Source organism: Leopardus geoffroyi, chromosome B1, assembly GCF_018350155.1.
Source record: "Leopardus geoffroyi isolate Oge1 chromosome B1, O.geoffroyi_Oge1_pat1.0, whole genome shotgun sequence".
Classification (NCBI taxonomy): Eukaryota; Metazoa; Chordata; class Mammalia; order Carnivora; family Felidae; genus Leopardus; species Leopardus geoffroyi.
The window spans coordinates 16,063,413-16,084,430 of record NC_059327.1 but is presented as its reverse complement, the minus strand read 5'-3'; the positions used below and the strand labels follow the sequence as shown (position 1 = coordinate 16,084,430).

At 39.7% G+C, this 21,018-nt stretch overlaps 1 protein-coding gene and 1 long non-coding RNA gene across 4 annotated transcripts in view; one reads left to right on the top strand and one right to left on the bottom strand.

Annotated features, from left to right (window-relative positions):
• Nucleotides 1-1,014, bottom strand: part of LOC123585606 — a 191,415-nt gene extending 190,401 nt beyond the window's left edge. Inside the window, exon 1 of the long non-coding RNA XR_006706311.1 lies at nucleotides 878-1,014. This is a non-coding gene — a long non-coding RNA (uncharacterized LOC123585606). The remainder of the gene's footprint in view (nucleotides 1-877) is intronic.
• Nucleotides 1-19,578, top strand: part of PDLIM3 (PDZ and LIM domain 3) — a 31,379-nt gene extending 11,801 nt beyond the window's left edge. Inside the window, exons 4-8 of one of the 3 annotated variants that reach the window (XM_045453849.1) lie at nucleotides 7,916-7,983; nucleotides 13,626-13,889; nucleotides 15,486-15,616; nucleotides 17,250-17,361; nucleotides 18,619-19,578. In XM_045453849.1, the coding sequence (XP_045309805.1) occupies nucleotides 7,916-7,983; nucleotides 13,626-13,889; nucleotides 15,486-15,616; nucleotides 17,250-17,361; nucleotides 18,619-18,808 (765 nt within the window). In that variant the 3' untranslated portion in view covers nucleotides 18,809-19,578. Of the gene's footprint in view, nucleotides 1-7,337; nucleotides 7,526-7,915; nucleotides 7,984-13,625; nucleotides 13,890-15,485; nucleotides 15,617-17,249; nucleotides 17,362-18,618 lie in introns of all 3 variants that reach the window. The other 2 variants (XM_045453852.1, XM_045453860.1) reach the window with 2 other exon arrangements.
• Nucleotides 19,579-21,018: the final 1,440 nt, after the last annotated feature.

Below are 21,018 nucleotides of genomic sequence, written 5' to 3'. Positions count from 1 at the left end.
CTTCCAGTTTTCCACTTTCTTCATAAGCCTCCATTTTCTCCTCGGTAAAAACACGTTCAGAGCAACGTGTACCTGTGTCTCATAGGGCTTCTCAAAGACCTAAATAAAACACTGTAGAAAAAGAACTTGGCACATCGAATTGTTTATAGAGATTTCAATTTAGTGGGAGCTCTTGGTGGGACTGGTATGGTACCCGCCTCCCACCAGGCTGCGATCAGAAGGCCTCTGGCCTCTCCTAACAGTGAGGTGGGAGCTGCCCACGAGATAGGACCTCCTGGACAGCAGGACTGCCTTCCACATCACCATTACAAGGGTCATTACAAACTGCTTTGGATTAAAACTTTGTTTTCAGTTCAAATACAATCCCCCCAGGAGAAGAAACATCCTGAGTAGTTTAACCTTTAGAGAGCATGAGTTTATTAGATCCTTGCCCTAGACCTTTGACTGGAAGAAAGGAAGAGCCTGAGCCTAAAAATCATTAAGAGCAAACGAGGAGAAAACAGGCCCCAAAGGCAGGGAGCATGATCTGGGCTATCCGTGAAGGTGAGGACTGCTGTGTCTGTTCTCTTTACTCTGAGCCTCCCGGGCAGAGCACACAGCAAGCGCTCAATAAATACCTGACAAATGAATGAAAGGAAATGGATAAACTGCCTCTTCTACCACCGCCCAGGACCAAACCTGGGAACCAATTCTCAGAATGGTGCTTGGCTGCCCCCAGCCCTGGCTGCTGCAGGGTCAAAGTGGTCATGCAAGTTGAATGCGATTTAGGTCAGGCGAGAGCTCAGCTCTTCAGAGAAGGGATCTGAATGCTGGTGGTGGCTTAGCCCCTGGCCTCCGAGGTGGATTGGTGAAGAATAATACCTGTCATCAACATTACCTTAGATAGAAGACAAGACTGCAGGAGGAAAAAAACAAGGTTCCCAGGCGGAGCTGTCACTTGTAGATAGTCCTTTGCAGGAATGCCTGAGCGTCGTCCCACCTCCAGTTCATCCCTTAGAGGCAACACATGAGAAAAAGAGATCATGTGGTGCTTTAAAAAGCAACAGAAAGAAAGGAAAGTTTAAGGCTCACACATATGCATTTATTGACCACCCAATCTCTTATTGTCACCAGGACGAAATGGATAAAATTCTGAATTTCCTTTTCCGTATATAGTACACATCCAAAATTGTACTGCACCCTTCCGCAAATTAATTTTCCATTCCAGACTTCTCCTAATGTTTAAAATCTGATCTCACCAATATGAGCTGCTAAGATATGGGGTCAGGGGCACCTGCTGACTCCCTCGGTGGAGCATCCAACTTCAGCTCAGGTCATAATCTCACGGTTTGTGAGTTGGAGCCCTACGTCAGGCTCTCTGCTTTCAGGGCAGAGCCTGCTTCAGATCCTCTGTCTCTCTCTCTCTCTCTCTGTGCCCCTTTTCCACTTGTACCTTCTCTTTCAAAAATACACAAACATTTTTAAAAAGTAATAAAAAAAAAAAAAATAGATACGACCAAAGTACCAAATCCCCAGTGACCCCTCACCATGTCGCAGTACCTGCTCTGGCACGTGGGTGCCTCAGCAAGTATTTAGTAAGCACAGGCTGAGCTCAGACCAAAATGGGAGGCTGTGTTTTCCTAACATCTGTCCAGAAGTGGAGTTTAAGGGAAATTGTCTGAGTTTTCGTTCTAGAAGAAGCCCCTTTTATAAATCTACAAGTTTGAATTTATGACCATAATTATTACAAAAACTGGACTTTTTAAAATAACCCTAATTTTGGGGCGCCTGGGTGGCGCAGTCGGTTAAGCGTCCGACTTCAGCCAGGTCACGATCTCGCGGTCCGTGAGTTCGAGCCCCGCGTCGGGCTCTGGGCTGATGGCTCAGAGCCTGGAGCCTGTTTCCAATTCTGTGTCTCCCTGTCTCTCTGCCCCTCCCCCGTTCATGCTCTGTCTCTCTCTGTCCCAAAAAAAATAAATAAACGTTGAAAAAAAAAATTTTTTTTTAAATAATAAAATAAAATAAAATAACCCTAATTTTAAATACTCTGGCCTCTCCTCAATCATATATTAGTCCATGTGTCCTACATCTTGGGGTTAAGCAATATGGATATTTAGGATAGCACAAATGGGGGAAACATAGAGAATGAGATAGGTTTAAAAAAAAAAGAACGAAAGGTGAAACTTGGGTTAAAGGCTCCAGAAGCCAGTCAGATGGAGCCTCTGAACATTCCTTTACTTTGAGTCATGGCTCATTCTTACTGGCACCCTCTCAGGGAGGCCGGTGTTCGAAGGTCTCAGAGATAAGAACCATTTCAGTTCTTCCCTTAATGGGCCAGAGGCCTCCTACCCTGATGATCCTCAGGCCAGATTTCTGCATGATCGGTTCACGTAACTTGGCACTTCAGGACGGACATTCCCTACAAACATAGCTCAGCTTTAGCACAACCCCTGCGATCTGAAACGCCAAAGCATAAACTGAACAAAATGCAATGATTGAAGGAAAATGATAAGCAGTGAGTTCAACTTGGAGCATGAGTGTGGAGGAAAGCTAAACGGAGGTTATGTTTGTCTTCTTATTTTATTTTTTTAATTAACACGACGCCATGCAAAACGATTCTTGCAAAGAGTGGTCTTCCCCCCACGCACACACCCAAAATAGGAACTCTGCAAATAAGGCAACTTTATGGACAACAAAGATGTGTCTGTCTGAGAAATAAATGCTGTTGATATATCATGCTTCAAGACGCCACTGTAGATGAGTAGAAAATGTCATCGAGCAAAACAGTATTTGAGTTCTTATTTCTCAAGCCAAGTGAAACTTTCACTGTAAATTCTGTGACCTTGGCTATTAGAATAAAATACTTCTCATTTTAAAAGTAATGTATATTCGGGGCACCTGGGTGGCTCAGTCGGTTAAGCGTCCGACTTCAGCTCAGGTCATGATCTCACGGTCCGTGAGTTCGAGCCCTGTGTCGGGCTGGCTCTGTGCTGACAGCTCGGAGCCTGGAGCCTGCTTCAGATCTGTGTCTCCCTTTTTCTCTGCCCCTCCCCCACTCACGCTTTATCTCTATCAAAAAATGAATAAACGTTAAAAAAATTAAAAGTAATATATATTCATTGAGGGGGAAAAACATTACATCCTACCACACAAGCCCTGCCACAATTAAGAAAATGTTAGTGTATTTATTTCCAGTCTTTTCCCTATGCATATTTTCAGGCTTTGGGGACTTTCCTTTTACAGTTATAGTAACAACTGACATGAAATTTTAATGCCTAGTTTTTTTTTTTTTCATTTGTTCATGCTATTATTAAATAGTTAAATTTTGTTTTTTTGAATTTAGACTTGAATCTTAGACTTAAAAAGAACCTTAGAAGTTGTTTAGATCAACCCACAGCCATTGAATAAAAGCCTTCCATCCACACTGAACATGGCCTGGGAGCAGATATGCATTTTCCTATACAAAGCATTATATTAGCATTATATATTAGCTGTAGGCTAACGGTATGTTGTTAGAGGTCTGTGTCTTTCAAAGCCGGCATTCTCAAATAAGACATTATGCTTATCTTTGTTTAGTGTTAGTTGGACAACTCAAAATTATAATGTAGCTATCACAACACAGGAAAGATGCTTTTCAGAAGCAAACATCATTCATTTCTAAATGAGAAGATAACTGTTTCTGTCTCCATAAAAGAATTGCATCCTTGGCCCTAGAAGATCTGATAATAAAGATGTATAGGAACTATACACACAATCAAGTGAGGTATGGGTTGGAGTTGTTTATATTTTCAAAAGATAGCTTTAGTCTACAATTTTGTGATGACTGGAAGGCGGCCCATTCAAAACAAGCTTTCTTAATCCCCAAACTGTTCCCTACTATATACGGGAAACACTTGAAACAGATCACTGAAAAAAAAATTTGCAGGGGTGACTATTTTTCTTTTGAGGGGTGAGCATGAGGTCAGGTGGTGATTGTTCATAAATCCCAAATATGACAAAATACCATTAGTTCTTCAGCGTGACTTGATCGAAGGTATGATCCCTTGTTTTCCTTATCTCCCCATCCCTTTTTTTAGTAAGTACATACATACGTCTATGTATGTACCATGAAACATGTTGTTTCTTTTGGAGCTGGTAATAGCCTCAGTTCTTGGGCTGAATCTTTATCTATGGACAACTTCTTCAAGTAGGAAGTTGAAAGGTGCAACTGTCTTGGAATGCTGTCACTGCTGAGGTCATCCTAAGGGCTTGGAGATTGTTGTCACCAGCTGCATTCTCCCCAATATCAGCAAGTCTCCATCTAGTTGCCTAGCTTTTACTCTGTCGGCTCTAGCACTTTATTAATTCAAACTATTATTCCTTAGTATAAGCTCCTAATATTTAAAAATGACATTTAAAATGCATTCATTAACTGCAGTGGTTACTTATTGAATTCCTGAGAGATGAGAATCATTTGGATGCTTTTGTCTGGGTAAAATAAACACAAGAGCTGGACTGTATTGACTGCTGTATAGTCTTTTACTGGTATTACTGTTACAAATGATTTTCCAGAAAATGTAAAAAGAAATTAATGTGGAATACCAAACTTGTCATTGGCTTTGTCTTTTGATTCTGTTTGACCATCAACAATGATGGAAGACTTGGATACAATGTTGCCTCCCCATGCCATACTTAAATTTGCTTACCTTTGATGTATACAACTTCATTGTGCTTTTTTGGAATGACTCTAGCAGCCCATAAACTAACGCTTTGCAAAGCCTAAATACAAATGTTTGAAGCCTATATTAGATTGAAGCCTATATTCTTTTATATCCTCTTATGATTATGTGCAGAAAGTAAGGTGTTTTTTTTTATTTTAACAAATTACACATTTATGACCTTTGCAATATATGACCAAAACTGAAAGCAAAGAAAAAGGTTGGAGCTGATTAACTCAAATGCTGCTTTTCGGAAGCACTACTAGAAATTATTAGTGCACAAATATTTTCCGTGAAGATGCCTCATTTACAGGACAATCACCACCCGTGTTTATTAATCATTTTAAGACTAAGAAGAAATAAGGGCAGCGACTTTTTTCCCCATAAAACCATCATATCACATTAACTAATTTTTATAAATTCAATTCTATTTATCAAGATCTTTAAGGCATGTCATACTTTGTTACAAAAAAATTCCACAAAGCTTGAGTCCTTCAGTTCTGCCTGATTCACTCTTTTAATTAGCCCGAGAAATTAATAATTTACCAAAACTAAATGAGGCAATTAGCCTTCTTCTTTCATTTCAAAAAGAGTAACAAAGGCTTGAATCATCACCACTGGCATTACCTACAATTATTTCCAATTCACTTTTTTCCTGCCATAATAATGGCTAATCAGAAATCATAAAAAAAAAAAAAAAAAAACAAGCAGAATTCATCATTAAATCAGCCAAAATAATCAGATGGTGGCACCGTATAAATGTGTGACTACACACATTTTCCCATATTCTGGGACTCAGCATTTTTCTAAAGCCACATTTGGTGATTTCAGTCATTCTGCTGCCTAACAGCAGCAACCCTACTGTCCCCCAACGAACTCCTAGGCAGTGAGCCATTATTCTGGAGGTAAAAATAATGAATCAGTAAGATGCCAATCAATCCAATCACACTATAGGATCACAGCCTATTGTATTCAACTCAGACCTTCTCACGTTTAAGAGGCTATTATAATACGCGGCCCAAGGTTGATGAGAGAAAAGTTGCTCTCAACCACATCCCCGATTTTCAGGCGCCAGGAGATTTGGGGTAGCTGGAGTCACAGACTCAGTACAGCTAGTATTGGAAGCTGCACCCCATTCGCCTGTTACAACTATTAAAATTTTAAATGAACTTTTCCAAGAAACCTAGATGGGGGAATAGGGACTTCGTGTGAAGAGTGGCTGCTCAGAATCAAAACACCGAAGCATCATGTGGCGTGGGTCCCTAAAGGAAGCTGTCGGTATGTTCTCAAGCACAAGAATCTCTGTGCAAAACTCTGGTTCCTGCCCTAAGAAACGAAGACAGTCTCTTTTTCTAACAACAACCAAAAAAAGCACCATCCCACGATTTACTCATTTGTAATGACAAGAAGAGAAAAAAATGACATGAGCAAGAATATTACAAGACCTTCTTGGTTTTTTTTTTTTAATAATAACAGCCTCCTTTCCGTAACATTTCAAAGAATCATAAATGTTTGTGCTAGTTGAAATCTGTGTGAAAAGTTGGTGGCACATTCACCAAAGTAAGTGAAGTCGATGTGAATGCGTGAGTGAAAATATTGGAAAGATTTATCTCACTGATTCTGCCAAATGAAAAGATCTGGAAAGAGAATCAGCTTGTGTATATTTTAGCCTTCCCTCCTGGCTTTCTTCTGTCGCTTAGGAGAAAAAGATATTTAATGACTTTACGAAATTACAAATCTCTGTAAAAATTGGAAAACCGGATTCCTACATTAAAAAATAATAACATAGAGTTTCCGATCATTCAGGCATGTTTCAGAGTTTGGGACTCGGATGTTTGATCCTTTTCTCCAAGCAATAAAGTGGAGATCCTCTTGTGAGTCTTATACATTAGCTATCTGAATTGTTGACTTTAGTCCTTCTGGGACTAAAAGAAACATGAAAAGTTCTTTAAACACACAATGTGCAATCATCACAAAAAAAAAAAGAAAAGAAAAGAAAAGAAAAGAAAGTTTCCATATACATGGTATCCCTGCTCTCATAAGGAAAAAATAGTCTTTTAATGCTTATTATTTGTTCTAAATTTAAAGTTAGAACATAATGCAAAATAAGAATTTTTTTGTGGTAGGCATAAAGAAAAAATAAAACTTTTACTTGGATTAGTTAAAATGATTCGGTATAAGTATTCATAAATGCTCCCTCTCTCTGATTGTTTTGCCCCTCCTTTTCCTAAAATGGAGGAAGCTGTAATAAGATATTCATATAAGTTCTTCTTGAGAAAAAGTTAACTATGATAATTCTTCTAAACCACAAATCTCATTTCTGACATCGAATTTCAGTATCCAAATGAGTCATATGAGAATTTCTTAACAACTACAGCTGTGAAAGTCAGTAGGGCCAGACAAAAAGAATAACGTTCGAATTCTTTTATGATATTTTAAATAAGGTCAATTCATCCGCACCTTAAAAGTGGCTGAATACAGCACATGCAAATTTCACAGAAAATGTAGAAAGGTTTATGCGTAACTCCTCCTTTAACCTTGCCGTTAATCTTGCAGTGGGGTGAAGAAGCCTTGGTTAACAACAGCGATGCTCTAGGTTTGCTCATTAATGGCTTTGTTGTGCGTTCTGTGGCTCTGTGTATCTTGTCTGCCATTGTACAGGAGTTCAAACCCATTGGTACCGCGCACAACAGAAGGGCCCAACCTTTCGTTGCAGCAGCAAACATTGATGACAAAAGACAGGTAGTGAGTGCTTCCTATAACTCACCCATTGGGCTCTATTCAACTAGCAATATACAAGACGCGCTTCACGGACAGCTGCGGGGTCTCATTCCTAGTTCACCTCAAAAGTAAGTATCCGACTTGCCTTCCGGCCACCATGCTCTTAACAGTGATAGTACGGTTTCTTTTCCTTTCCAAAGTCCAGCTCTTGCTGTTTTATTTCTACTTTCCTGAAGGCACAGTCAGATGTTTAGTTTAAAGACAAGCGTCTAGAACAGATCCAGAATGTTCTGGAGTCCAGTCTGCCAGTTCATGAACATTTAGTGAACAGATGCTTAAAGTGAAGAAATCGCTCGGTTCCATCATCCCCCTTCTTAGTCATGTCAATATTTGGTGGTAAATAATCTTCTCTGTGCAATTATCATTCATTTACTTTTATCTAAAAAAAAAAAAACAAAACAAAAAAACCACAAAAACTATCTTCCACTGAGGAACTTTTTAACCCTTTGTTTTTACAGGATGTGAACTACTTTGAACACAAGCACAATATTCGGCCCAAACCTTTCATAATCCCAGGCCGAAGCAGGTCATAAGCTCTGAGATTGTGACGTCTGGAGTGCATGCTTCTCTAATAAATCCTTACTAATCACTAAGAAGAGTAACCCTTAGGGGTTTGGAGTGACTCTGCTCATTTTGAAGCCTATTTCAAAAGCAAAAGAAACAAACTCACTTTTAGCAGAGAACAGTAGGTAACTAACGTCCATTTCCGAGAGTAAATACTGACCAGATTATAGAGCTGTGAAATGTTAGGCAATCACCACATATATTTATAACTAATACCCCTGCTGCTCTGAGGATCCCATCAGAACACAGTGACCTTTGAGGCAGGCAGATGGACCCCATTCCCAGGGCATGAGAGCCCAGCCAGCAGGAACAAACATGGACACCGGCACCCTGTCAGAAGTCAGGAGACAGGCGGGGCCCAGTGGGAATGCTGGGGCAGCTTTCTATGTTTCACAGGCTGTGAGTAGCCCACCTCAGCCCTTGTTTCTCACAGCACCATTAGCCTGCTGTGTGATCCCACTCATTCTAGCTCTTACATAACAATAAATGTGGGGGCACCCGGGTGGCTTAGTCGGTTAAGCGTCCGACTTTGGCTCAAGTCATAATCTCCTGGTTCCTGAGTTTGAGCCCCACAAAGGGCTCTGTGCTGACAGCTCATAGCCTGAAGCCTGCTTGGGATTCTCTCTCTCTGTCCCTCCCCTGCTCACGCTCTGTCTCTCAAAAATAAATAAACATTTAAAAAAAATTTTAATAACAAAAAATAAATCTTCATCCTTATGGACACTTGCAAAGAAAAAGAGGCCACTTGAAAAGGAACTTTGCCACACAGAGGAGAGCAGTATAAGGAAAGAGCTGGGAGAGAGGGAGGTATGTTTGTTACCCTCACAGATATAACTGTGTCCACACTGCAGTAAGAACAGGCCAGCTCTTCAGTGCTGTCCATCAGAGAAACAGATCGTCATCTTCAGTCAGATGATCCTTTTCAAATAAATATCTTCTCTAGAAATTGTACTCCAACCTGGGGGGGGGGGGGGGGGGGGGGGGGAAACGAATGCCCTGTGTTGGCACATTGGGAAGGAGTGACTTTAGGAAACCTCAAACCCATTCCTCTGACCTCAGCTACATTAGTCAGCCCAGAGGAAGGAAGTTGGCAGTTAGGATTATTGAATAATGATCTATATCCAGTGTCACAAACTAGCGGCCCATCCAACTTACAGAGGGTGTTTTATGTAACCCTTCTGCTGTTAAAAAACAAAACCAAAACCAAAAAACTTAAGCAAATGCCTTAAGATGGAACATCTAGTCTCCATCCTGTCAAAATGCTCACCACTCCCGATACCTGGCCTATTTTTATGTAAGTATAACCTGCTGGCCCCTGGGGGTGTCCAAGTTCATGATACCTGCTCTGGATGGTCAATCATCGCTTGATATGTGATCTGTGATCTCCTTGTGCAGACCTTTCCATGAGCTAGAGTCAGGGCCAGAGGATTATCTCAAAATAAGCTGGCCGATTTTGTGAGATCAGACTCAGAAGCAGTAGAGTGGAAGAGCAGGAGACAAGGCTAAAAAGGCAGTGACTACCAAATACATTTTCCCCCAATAGAAGGGAGCGCCTTCTATCTTCCCAGCACCTGGACACAAGGCTGGGACAGACTAATGCTCCATAATGTTCTTAGATAAAGGAACGAAGTCCTAAGCGCACCTAATAATACTTGAGTGGCAAGTAGAATCAAGAGCTACCACCCTACCTCATAGATGGAACTCTGCACAAGCCTTTCTTTACTTCATTGTTGCCTGGTCCCCATTCTATTTGCTTGTATATCTTCTCCCTATTTCCCCACCTTCCACAGCTTCCCAGCCCCTCCCCCAAGATCATAACACTAGATAAAGAGTTAAGATGCTATGTTACTATTGAATAAATACATATGCAACTTTCTAAAAAAGCATAGTGAAATTAATGCACTTGCATTCTCTTGAGGTTGGTTCAACTGGAAATTCACTAATCCAAACCCTAGGACTTTAGGCGATGAGTGAAATGACACATCAGAGTAACACAGATCTTGCCGTGGCTAAAGACCAGTAACACATTTCATTTTATCAAAATTCAGGGAAAGTCAGAGGGATTCAGGTAGCTAATGGCCTTCTTTTATTTTCATTTTAACTCAAACATGGTGATAGTGACAAGCCACTCATGATTTTGTTATTGTAAGGTGCCTTTCAATATAGCTGCATTTGGGAGAGGAGAGAGGAGAAACAGGGACAAAAGGGTTTGCTTTAAAGACAGGTACCCAGGGCGCCTGGGTGGCTCAGTGGGTTACGCATCTGACTTGGCCTTAGGTCGTGATCTCACGGTTTGTGAGTTTGAGCCCCACATCGGGCTCTCTGCTGTCAGCACAGAGTCCTCTTCAGATCCTCTGTCCCCCTCTCTCTGCCCCTCCCCTGTTCATTCTCTCCCTGCCCCCCCAAATAAACTCTAAAGACAGGTACCACATATAAATCTTAAAGAATTGTAAAAATGCCTCTACTATCTTTCCTTTCTTCCTGTGTCCCCTATTTGTTCTACCTTCTGAATTTCTGGTTCTTACCAAATGATCCTTCATCGAGGTGGAGCTTTAGGTGGCTATATACCAAGCTACAGCCAAATGAACAACTTTTTCATCCGAAGTGGGAGGCGCTAAATTGTTAATATGTTAATCTCCCTCGGGCCTGACTGCTAGTTATGGTTCTTTTATTTCATAATTGAAGCATATTAAAAAATCAGTATTTTCATAGGCAAATATGTAAATTTTTAAAGCCAAATTTATACCCAAAAATATACACAAGATATTTTGGAGGTCCAAATGATAAAATAGAATCCTCTGAGTGGTTTTTGGACAGCTCACTTCCAGAAGTTCATCCCAAAAAGTCTGTACACAGGCCAGGGAAATTAGTTCTCTGTCTGATGATATGGAGGCATGAAGTAATTGAGTGTATCATCAAGCTTACACATGCCAAGTCACTAAGTCAAAGTCAAGAAATCTCATTAGTATCTACCTTTCCGGGTCACAGGATAGGTCATGGTGACCCATGATACTACCCACAGTGACTGGAGCTCATCAAAACTATTTACTTAGAGCATCAGTTCGAGAGATCTTTTAAAAATGTCCCAAAAAGGCACTTGTACCCCAATGTTCATAGCAGCACTCTCAACAATAGCCAAATTATGGAAAGAGCCTAAATGTCCATCAACTGATGAATGGATAAAGAAATTGTGGTTTATATACACAATGGAATACTACGTGGCAATGAGGAAAAATGAAATATGGCCTTTTGTAGCAACGTGGATGGAACTGGAGAGTGTGATGCTAAGTGAAATAAGCCATACAGAGAAAGACAGATACCATATGGTTTCACTCTTATGTGGACCCTGAGAAACGTAACAGGAACCCATGGGGGAGGGGGAGGAAAAAAGGAAAAAAAAAAAAAAAAAAAAAAAAAAGAGGTTAGAGTGGGAGAGAGCCAAAGCATAAGAGAATGTTAAAAACTGAGAACAAACTGAGGGTAGATGGGGGGTGGGAGGGAGGAGAGGGTGGGTGATGGGTATTGAGGAGGGCACCTTTTGGGATGAGCACTGGGTGTTTTATGGAAACCAATTTGGACAATAAATTTCATATATTATAAAAAATAAAAAAATAAAAAAAATAAAAAAATAAAAAAATAAAAAATAAAAAAAAATAAAAATAAAAAAAAAAAAATAAAAAAAAAAAATAAAAATGTCCCAAAAATTTATAAAAAGGTCATTCTTGTTTGCTAAGGGTATATTTCCTATGTATTCAATAACCAGGGGCTCCTAAATAGAATGATAAAGAAATCAGGCAATAGAAGATACAATCTTTGCTTAAATAAAATTATGTACACAAGCATGCTATATACAAGAACACTAATAACAAAGATTACTAATTACAACTACAAAATAATGTCTATCTGTAAGTTCTGATTGCTCATAGCTTACCCATCTACTGTCTAGCTCTAGGCCTGGCACAGTCTTTTACCAACTACGGTCGATTTCAGGAGCAAAGAGAGTGTTGAGCCTACAATAATGATACAAACGCCACTCGGCATTTTGCAGATGATTAACCAATTTACAGACTTGGCTTTAAATAGGGTCTCAACAGCCAGGAAGTAAAGGAGCACATCCAGGTACACTCGCCTCAATTTAGGTCATGCAGGTGGTCGAACTGGATAACACCAGACAAAAAAAAATTTTTAAATCCATTTAGTGACATGAGTTGTTCACACTAAGCAGGCTACAACATTGATGTAGTCAGCAGAATCGATGCCCAATATCCTTCTGGTTTTTGCCCTCTATATGAGGCTAAGGTTAGCATTAGTAGCCCTAGAGAGTAAATGCAAGAGCCATACCTAAGCCCTAAGAGAAAACAGACTTTGAGATAAACGCATCATATAAATTGTTCTCTGCCTTGAGTTTTTAGCAACACTAACCTGCAAGCATGAAAAAAAATTACAAATACTAATTTTTTTTTTTTTTGGTTTAGTCTTAAATGATTGTGCTTTAAAAAAAAAAAACAACTCAGTACATTCCATTTTCTTGTAAAATGCATTTCTCATGCTGCACTTAGAATGCATGTAGAAAAATTACTTTTTAGTCACTGGCATGTCAGTTGTGACTAGCCTCCTGTCCAGATTCAAAGAGAATATGAAATCTCCCTAGCTGTTTTTAAAACTGCATGAATGGCCTTTCTTGTGTTTTAATAATAAGTCCCCTCAATTGATCTTTAAAAGGAAATGAGAAATATGCATGGAAATATATGTGTACCTCCAAAATGTTACGTGAAATAGTTACATATGATGCCCTAGGTGGCATCTAAAGAGTCCAAGACCACCTTATTTGCCCTCTAATCAATTAATTTCAAGGTGACAAGCATTTATTGGCTGTTTCTAGAGCCGGTATTAAATCACTGAACAATTTTTTAAAGTGTACTCTTCACAAAATTAAAGCACCAAAGTAGAAAAAGTTAACATGGTAACAAGAAAACGTTCACAAAGTAGCTTTCAAACATAATCTTTATCACAGAACCTACGGAGAACCTATTCAAGGAACGTGTAACTGCATTTCTGAAACATCTGCTTCCTATTTTGAAATGTTTAGCCTAAATATCTGACTGACCTTCATGCTGCAAAGCCAGTTACCATTTGTGAAGGATCATTTATTAATGTTTTCATTTTAAACATTGCAGCTCATAAAGGTAAAAGGACATCCAGCCAATGTAATTTCCCTGCATCATGTGTTTGTGATGTTGGCAAGTTTAAAACTGTGTGGCCTGTTTTTAAAAAGTGAAGCGAGTTCCATCTTTTCTACTTTGTGCAACTCTACGTGTAACCCTCGGCTTAACATATTGCCTAGTAGAACAGAGCCAACAAATGCAATATCACCTGTACTTTTTAATTTTCTTGAACTTTTTTCCATCATGAATTTTTAAATGTCTCCCCTTTTTAAAATATACTCTAGCTAGAAATAAACATTTCATTTGAATTTGATTGAATTCACTTCTTACTTTCTGTCTTCAATTCCTTTTAACCTCTCTGTACTTGTTCTCTGTGTTCTCCTGTCTGGATTTTCTGATTCCTGTGTCACCTCTCTGTGTAACGTGGTCATTAACACAGTGGATGCAGTACTCCGTCCGGTATTGACGGTGGCAGTGGACGTAGCACCCCTTCTTCTGTCAGTACTCTTAGTACAATTTGCCCAGGTGACTTGAAAGTTGCTGCTAAGATGGCCCCTAACATTCCTTTGGAAATGGAACTTCCCGGTGTGAAGATTGTACATGCTCAGTTTAATACACCTATGCAGTTGTACTCAGATGACAATATTATGGAAACACTTCAGGGTCAGGTTTCAACAGCTCTAGGGGAAACACCCTTAATGAGGTAATACGAGTCTTTTTGAATGATGGGCATATTAATTAAACACATGGGCAATGTCAACTTTACCGGTGTCTTTTAACGTTGTCTTAATTGGAAGAAGGTTATGTGGAAAGCTTTCAAGAGAAAAATGCTAAGGATGTATTGCAAATATCTAGACATAAAGATAAAAGTGACTTCCAGAATGAGCTAAGTAGAGCTTAATGAGACAGATCGCAATAAAATGAAATCATGGAAGGACCAAATGTATGTATCTCTTGGAAAGCTACAATGTTCTTTACAAACGTCTGGTACAACACTTTTCAAAAGTGATTTATAATCTGGTATACTCTATGCTTCTCCTTTGGAGGTCAAAATTTGGGAAAGGGATGGGAAGTTCAGAGGAATTTTAAGAAATGACACCTCTTCTCTCTGTTAATGGTATCTTATGGAGAGGTAATTATTTTTTTCATTTGGAATTTTTGCCATGAATAAAGTTTTATGAGCTTAAGCTAATACTGTAAATATTTAATTTCCATTGGTCTCTTATTTTGATGACTTTCTTCTTTATTATGAATATTTGTTCAAAGCACTTTTGCCATCAAGATTTTCAATTAAAAAGATTTATTATAAGATAAAGTCATTACTTCTTTCAGTATTACATAACCGCTTTTTATAAATTAAAGTTTTATAATGTTTAAGAGTACTATGTATCAATTCCCAAAAATATCTCTTGGGATGAATACAATGAGATAATAATCATGTAATGTATCTCAAAGCTTTTTTGCAGGGACTTTCAGATATATAAGATGATTTTCAAATAGGATATAGGTAGAAAAGTATGTGCAGATAGCAACTACTTTTCTAGATAATGCAGTTAAATGACATAAAATAATAAAGCATTTAGTGCCTGGCATGTAGTATTATTATTGAGGCATTTTCTTAGATTTGAACTGTATTTGTAGAATATTAAAAATAAAGCTGCTATCATTGTTAGAAGTGAATTATAATGTGGCTATTAAAAAACATAATGTAGTCAATATAACTGAAAGTTTCTACATTATGTACTTTCACATACGAGTTGAACATCTTCAATTTATAAGCAAAATGATACTTTTGCTGTTTTTCGAAGTTAACAAATTAATCTTAAAAACAAAATGAAGCCATACCTTTCAGTTTAATAACAGAAGTGAATCTGAATTTTATTGACCATTTTATGACCAAGAATAATCAAACTGGGGTCACTCCTGCACTTCCTACCACATGTTATGTTGTCTTTTTTATGAGAAAAGTTAATTTTGTTCACATAATTATATATCCATCAGACACGAGTGTTATTTTTTTAATTGCTATTCCCTGACAATCACATTTCAGTTGCCCTCCAAAGTATTCTGTCAGATGGAGAAGTGCTGTGATGTAATTTAATGACATCTTCAAGGTGACCCATGTGAATTCATACCATATTTTTTAACTGTAATAGAGACTAACTTGAAAATACAGAGGCTTTGTTCAGGAGTTACTGCAAACATAGTGATCATTGCTTATTCATGCCTTGTAGCTTCTTGTACATCCCATGTGTCATGATGCTCCTGACACTGCTTTCCCTGCCACCCTGTGTTTCAGTGAACCCGTAGCCTCTGTGCCCCCCGAGTCAGATGTGTACCGGATGCTCCATGACAATCGGAATGAACCTACTCAGCCTCGCCAGTCGGGCTCCTTCAGAGTGCTCCAGGAATTAGTGAATGACGGCCCTGGTGAGCAGCCGTGAATGCCTTGCTGGGACAGCACTGATGGAGGCCCTTAGAAAAGTCAAGGGATGGGAGGGCAGTAAACATACTGGGAATGAAAGTCTAAAAATGTATTCAATTCAGTGATCCTTCCTGCAAAGGATTTGGGCGGTGCTTGGTTTAGGAAAGGAGCTTCCAGAATGTATCCAAATAGCCACCAACTTGGTGATAAAAGAGCACCACGACAAATTCCCTCCACAGCAATCCAGGGGCTAGTTCAGCTTCAGAATTGTAAAGTCCAACCTTCAACGGATATTGCAAGATTTCTCCGTCTCCCCCCATACTCCACGGTATCATCATCATCTTCCAAATTTTAAAATAACACTGCCATGAACCCTTACTGTGTTCCAAACCCTGTGCTAAGTACTTTGCATACTTTATCATTTAATCCTCACAATAACCTGTGAGATAGGAACTATTATTTTCTCTAACAAATGAGAAACTGAGGCACAGAGACAGCGGATTTGTACAAAGAGACGCAGCCAGTAAGAAGCGGGACTGAACCTCTAGCCACCCCTGCTGTCCTCGGGGCTCACACTCTTACCGACGTTTTTCCATCAACAAAAGATACACTGTCCTTTAAAAACCTGCACAGTATGCAAAATGCCCCACTAGGATGGCTAATATTTTTTTTTTAAGGAAAAAACAAGTGTTGGTGGGCATGTGGAAAAACTGGAACCCTTGTTCGTTGTTGGTGGGAATGCAAAATGGTGCAGCCATTGTGAAAAACAGTATACGGGTTCGTCAAAAAGTTAAACATAGAATTAGCATATAATCCAACAATTACATTTCTGGGTCCATACCCAAAAACTTGAAAGCAGAGATTCAAACAGATACTTATACACCAATGTTCATAGCAGCATTATTCACAATAGCCAGAGAGTGAAAACAACGCATTTGTCTACCAACTGATCAATGGATAAACAAAATATGGTCTATCCACACAGTAGAATATCATGCAGCCTCAAAAAATGAAATTCTGACACATGCTGCAACATGGATGAACCTTGCAAACATGCTCAGTCAAACAGGCCAGACACAGAAGGGTAATATTGTACCCTTCATAAGAGTACCTCATAAGAGGTACCTAGAATAGGCAAGTCTTAAGACAGAAAGTAGAATAGAGATTACCAGGATCTGGGAAGAAGAGAGAATGGGCCGTTACTGTTTAATGGATACAGGGTTTTTGTTTGGATGATGAAAGAGTCCTGGAAATAATCATTGGTGATGGTTGCGCAACCCTGTGAATAGACTTACTGCTCCCGAAATACCCATCTTAAAATGGTTAAGATGGTCAATATTATGTTATGTATATTTTACCCCAATAAGAAGCAGGAAAAAATGCAAAAGGTATTCTGCCTTTTTGAGCATTTTATAACAGCTCCCTATGACAACGACAAATGTTGACTAATTCTGTTTTGTAAGGCCATGCTTCAGAACAAGTTGTGCTTGAACCGGTCCTACTCCTTTTGAAATGATAGCACCCGTGCAACTTAAGAATTCCTTAAGTTAAAGTGCACACCTTAAAATAGAAGCAAAGTAGGAACTAGCCAGTAGCCAGCTGTTCCCTTGCCATAAATGGAAACACTTTGTTTTTCAGATGACCGTCCGGCTGGAACTCGGAGTGTGAGAGCTCCAGTTACAAAAGTCCATGGTGGCCCTGGCAGCACACAGAAGATGCCACTCTGTGACAAATGTGGGAGTGGCATTGTGTAAGTTTCATTTTCAACCCAGGAATTCACTATGAATCTTGGTATCTGTTCTCTATTTCCAGTCAGTGACTTGAAATATATCCACAACATTCAGCACATTTGACCAGAATTCCTTCGACACACCCTAAAACTGGCATGTAACGTGAATCGGCATTCTGGACTTATAATTTCATATATTTTCCCATAAAAATTGTCTTAGAAGTATATTTTAAAAAAATCACATCCAAGAATCATAATTTCACTTCAAAAAGCCTTCCCTTTGTTAATATACAGTCTTTAAATATTTTCTTTTCTGTATAAACTCAGGGAACCGAATCCTAAGGTCATCAGGTTGTTCACTGAAACACATTATCTTTACTGGGTTTCTTCAGTTACACAAATACTGAAATATAATTTTTAAAAATTCGGTCGGCTTCCATTTCAAGGGCCCTTATGTTTGAATAGCCACACTTGCTAATTCAAATCTTGTGAAGCAGGTCATTTCAATCTCTCCACTGCAAATGCCCCACGAGGCCACTTCTCCCACCCCTTTATTCTGTTGCTCTGCTCTTAGCTCACACTGAGGCACCATCAGTCCAGTTTTCCAGGATTCATCCCAGGAGGGCAGTGGGAGCCAAGCCTGCTTAGAGCAAGTGGGGAATGTGACACAGAAAGAAAGAAGCGGGACACGGAGCTCTGGAGCAGAGAGGATCTCATAAAACACAAGCGTTTATAATGGTACCAAAGGCAGTTACCTCACCCAGGCTGAAGTAAGCTGTTTTGACAGGAGAGGTCAGTCCGCCCACCCATGGCAATCCCATCTCTGCTCTTGGGTCTGTTTTCTCTGTGCTCCATAGAATAAAGGCTGCACCACCAACACAGAAAGCAGTCAGAGGGACTTGTAGCCCTGTAGGCAACCTTGGTCACAATCAGAATCCTGTGCAGGGGTGTTAGTCTCATTCATATCGTGTTTTCCTCTTTCAAAGAAACAATCGGCAAAGATCATGAGGTAAGATCCCATAACTTGTAGAAACGACTTGTTTGAAAACTCTGAAAACGAGGCACCCGAGAAACACGCGATGTGTTCCTGTGGTCCTCAGGGATCTGGCTGACAATGACGTCAGTTTCACAGCCGTGCTGGTTTTACAGCTGGAGGCTGTTTCCTGAATGCGAAACAGATAACACCTGCCAGAAGGCAGTGTTATCTCCCTTTGTAGCCTGTTTTCGGCTTTGTGGGTTTTGTTTGTTTGTTTGACTTGATCTCCCTTTTCTCTACAGCGGTGCTGTTGTGAAGGCGCGGGATAAGTACCGGCATCCGGAGTGCTTCGTGTGTGCCGACTGCAACCTCAACCTCAAACAGAAGGGCTACTTCTTCGTGGAGGGCGAGCTGTACTGCGAAACGCATGCAAGAGCTCGCATGCGGCCCCCAGAGGGCTACGACACAGTTACTCTTTATCCCAAAGCTTAATTGAGTCTTACGCAGACCAGAGCACGCAAGCCCTCACGCGCACTTAACAAGACATCAATGGCTTTGGGCAGAAGTATAGCCAACTGTCGACTCCAAATCTAAAACCAAGGCTTTTAGACGTTTATCTTATTGTTACTGAAGAAAAGGAGTGGGAGACAAATGCCTGCTATAAACGTATGTGTAAACATACAGTAGCTACGTTTTGCAGCTCTTTTTCTCTCTGGGGCTAGCAGTAACTGACATTTAAAGCAATAATTTTTTTGTATGTCCTACTCCACAATTTACATATGTATTATGACATCAAGATATTTGGGGAAGTCTAATTATTTTTCCTTAACAAGCTGTTTTTGCAATTGTAGTAAATACCAAATGACAATCTTGTATTCTAACACAACTTGCAGTTGTCTGTTACTGTTTTAAATTATAGTGCATGTCAGAAGGAAATTCCCTAGATTTCTCTAGTTTCATATTCAATTATACCACCAGATGCAACATACATAATAAATACATAAAATATTTTTAAAATACCTAATGAAGTGGCACGCAGTGAATTCAGATAAAATCAACATTCCAACAAGAAGTCCGATCATATCTTGACACATACACTAACAACTCAGGTATTTTAAGAAAAATGTGGTTTGTTTAGTTTTTATAAGTCCTTCACTCTTTCTTATGAGCCCACAATTTCTGCTGATAGGAGGAACATTTAAATTTGCTAATTAAAGATAATTCATTCCCTTTCCATTAAAATAGTTGCTTATGCTTTGAAATGGTCTCTTTCATTTTAAATGCTTCTCTCAGATAAACTATTCAGTCAAATTCAAGGCTCAGACCTCCCTCAAGGCTGTCTCTTCATGCCCTATATTTCACCATTGCTGCTTCCTCCTTCCCAAGATGGCATCTCCCAGATGAGACAGTTTCAGGACCCTCCAGAGGAAGGGAGGGGCTGCAGGCCTCCTGGGGCCCTATTGTACCCACTGCTAAAATCCATGGTTTCACTTGTGGTTTGTTTTCTCCCCATGGTTGGCAGCAGGCAACAAACCTACCCCCAGCGTCATCTCCAGAAATCTCAGCTCAGCCTTCTCTGGAGTCATGGATCCATCTCAGACCTGAATTCCATCTGGCCCCTGTTTTGTCAACTTGCCTCCCACTATGGTGGCCACTTGGCAATGTCCTTAACTTACATGTCTTACCTACTTCCTATGCTCCTCACTGGGGATACATGGGAAGCTTCTGAAACTGTCCCCTCTGCATACAAACCAAGGCAAACTGGTAGGGTGTGGAGGTGGGGAGGTAGGGACTGTCTTACGCCCTCTGTCTCACTGCTTGGTCACAAAGTCATCTCTACCCTATTACAGCCACTGCCAATGAGCCTGGGGCAGGTAATCTCCTATTGTCCCAATGGAAAACAGGGCACATGTTGTATTGCTCTGGGATTCCCCCAAACTTAACCAATTATTTCTGACCCTGACCGGTCTGAGGTTTCGATCTAGTCAGAGAAGCCAGAACACCAGCCTGGCCCCTTAGGCATTTGAGATTGCAACTGGAGTCCCTGTACCAAAACAAATTCATTACCAGAGGCATTCAGATAAAATAAATAAAAAACATAGAGATCAAGGAAATGAATGTACCCAAAGTAGATTACTTTTTTTTAGATGTTATTTTAAAATATTTTGGTCTGGGAAGGATATTAACTTAGAAGATTGGAAGCTATAGAACAAATAAATGGTAACTGACTTAGAAAACTAAAGAAAGTTGATATCCAAAGCAGCAGTGGAGAAAACTGAAAACCAACCCAATACACCCTCCAGAATCTTGCCGACGTGTGGAAATGATCAGCGCTGGCATTTCTGGACTAAGGGATAAAAGGTGGCATGACTATCAGGTGGAGCAAATAGAAGCTGTTTGAGAAATATTTAATCCCCACAGCTGTCCCCTCTCTTATATCTCATGGCCCTTTCCAGTGGAAGTACTCTAGGTATTATCTGTAGTAGGTAAAACAACATCTCAGTTGGAATCAGGAAGCATAGCTGAGGATATGTGTACTGTACTAAAAAGAGGTTAAATTAAAAATGAAAGATTTCATGATAAAAGTGTACATTAGACATTATATTGTACATTAATGGCCATTGTGTATCAGTATCAGTATATAGAATAATCAGTATATCAGTATATAGAATATCAGTATATATCAGTATATAGAATAATAA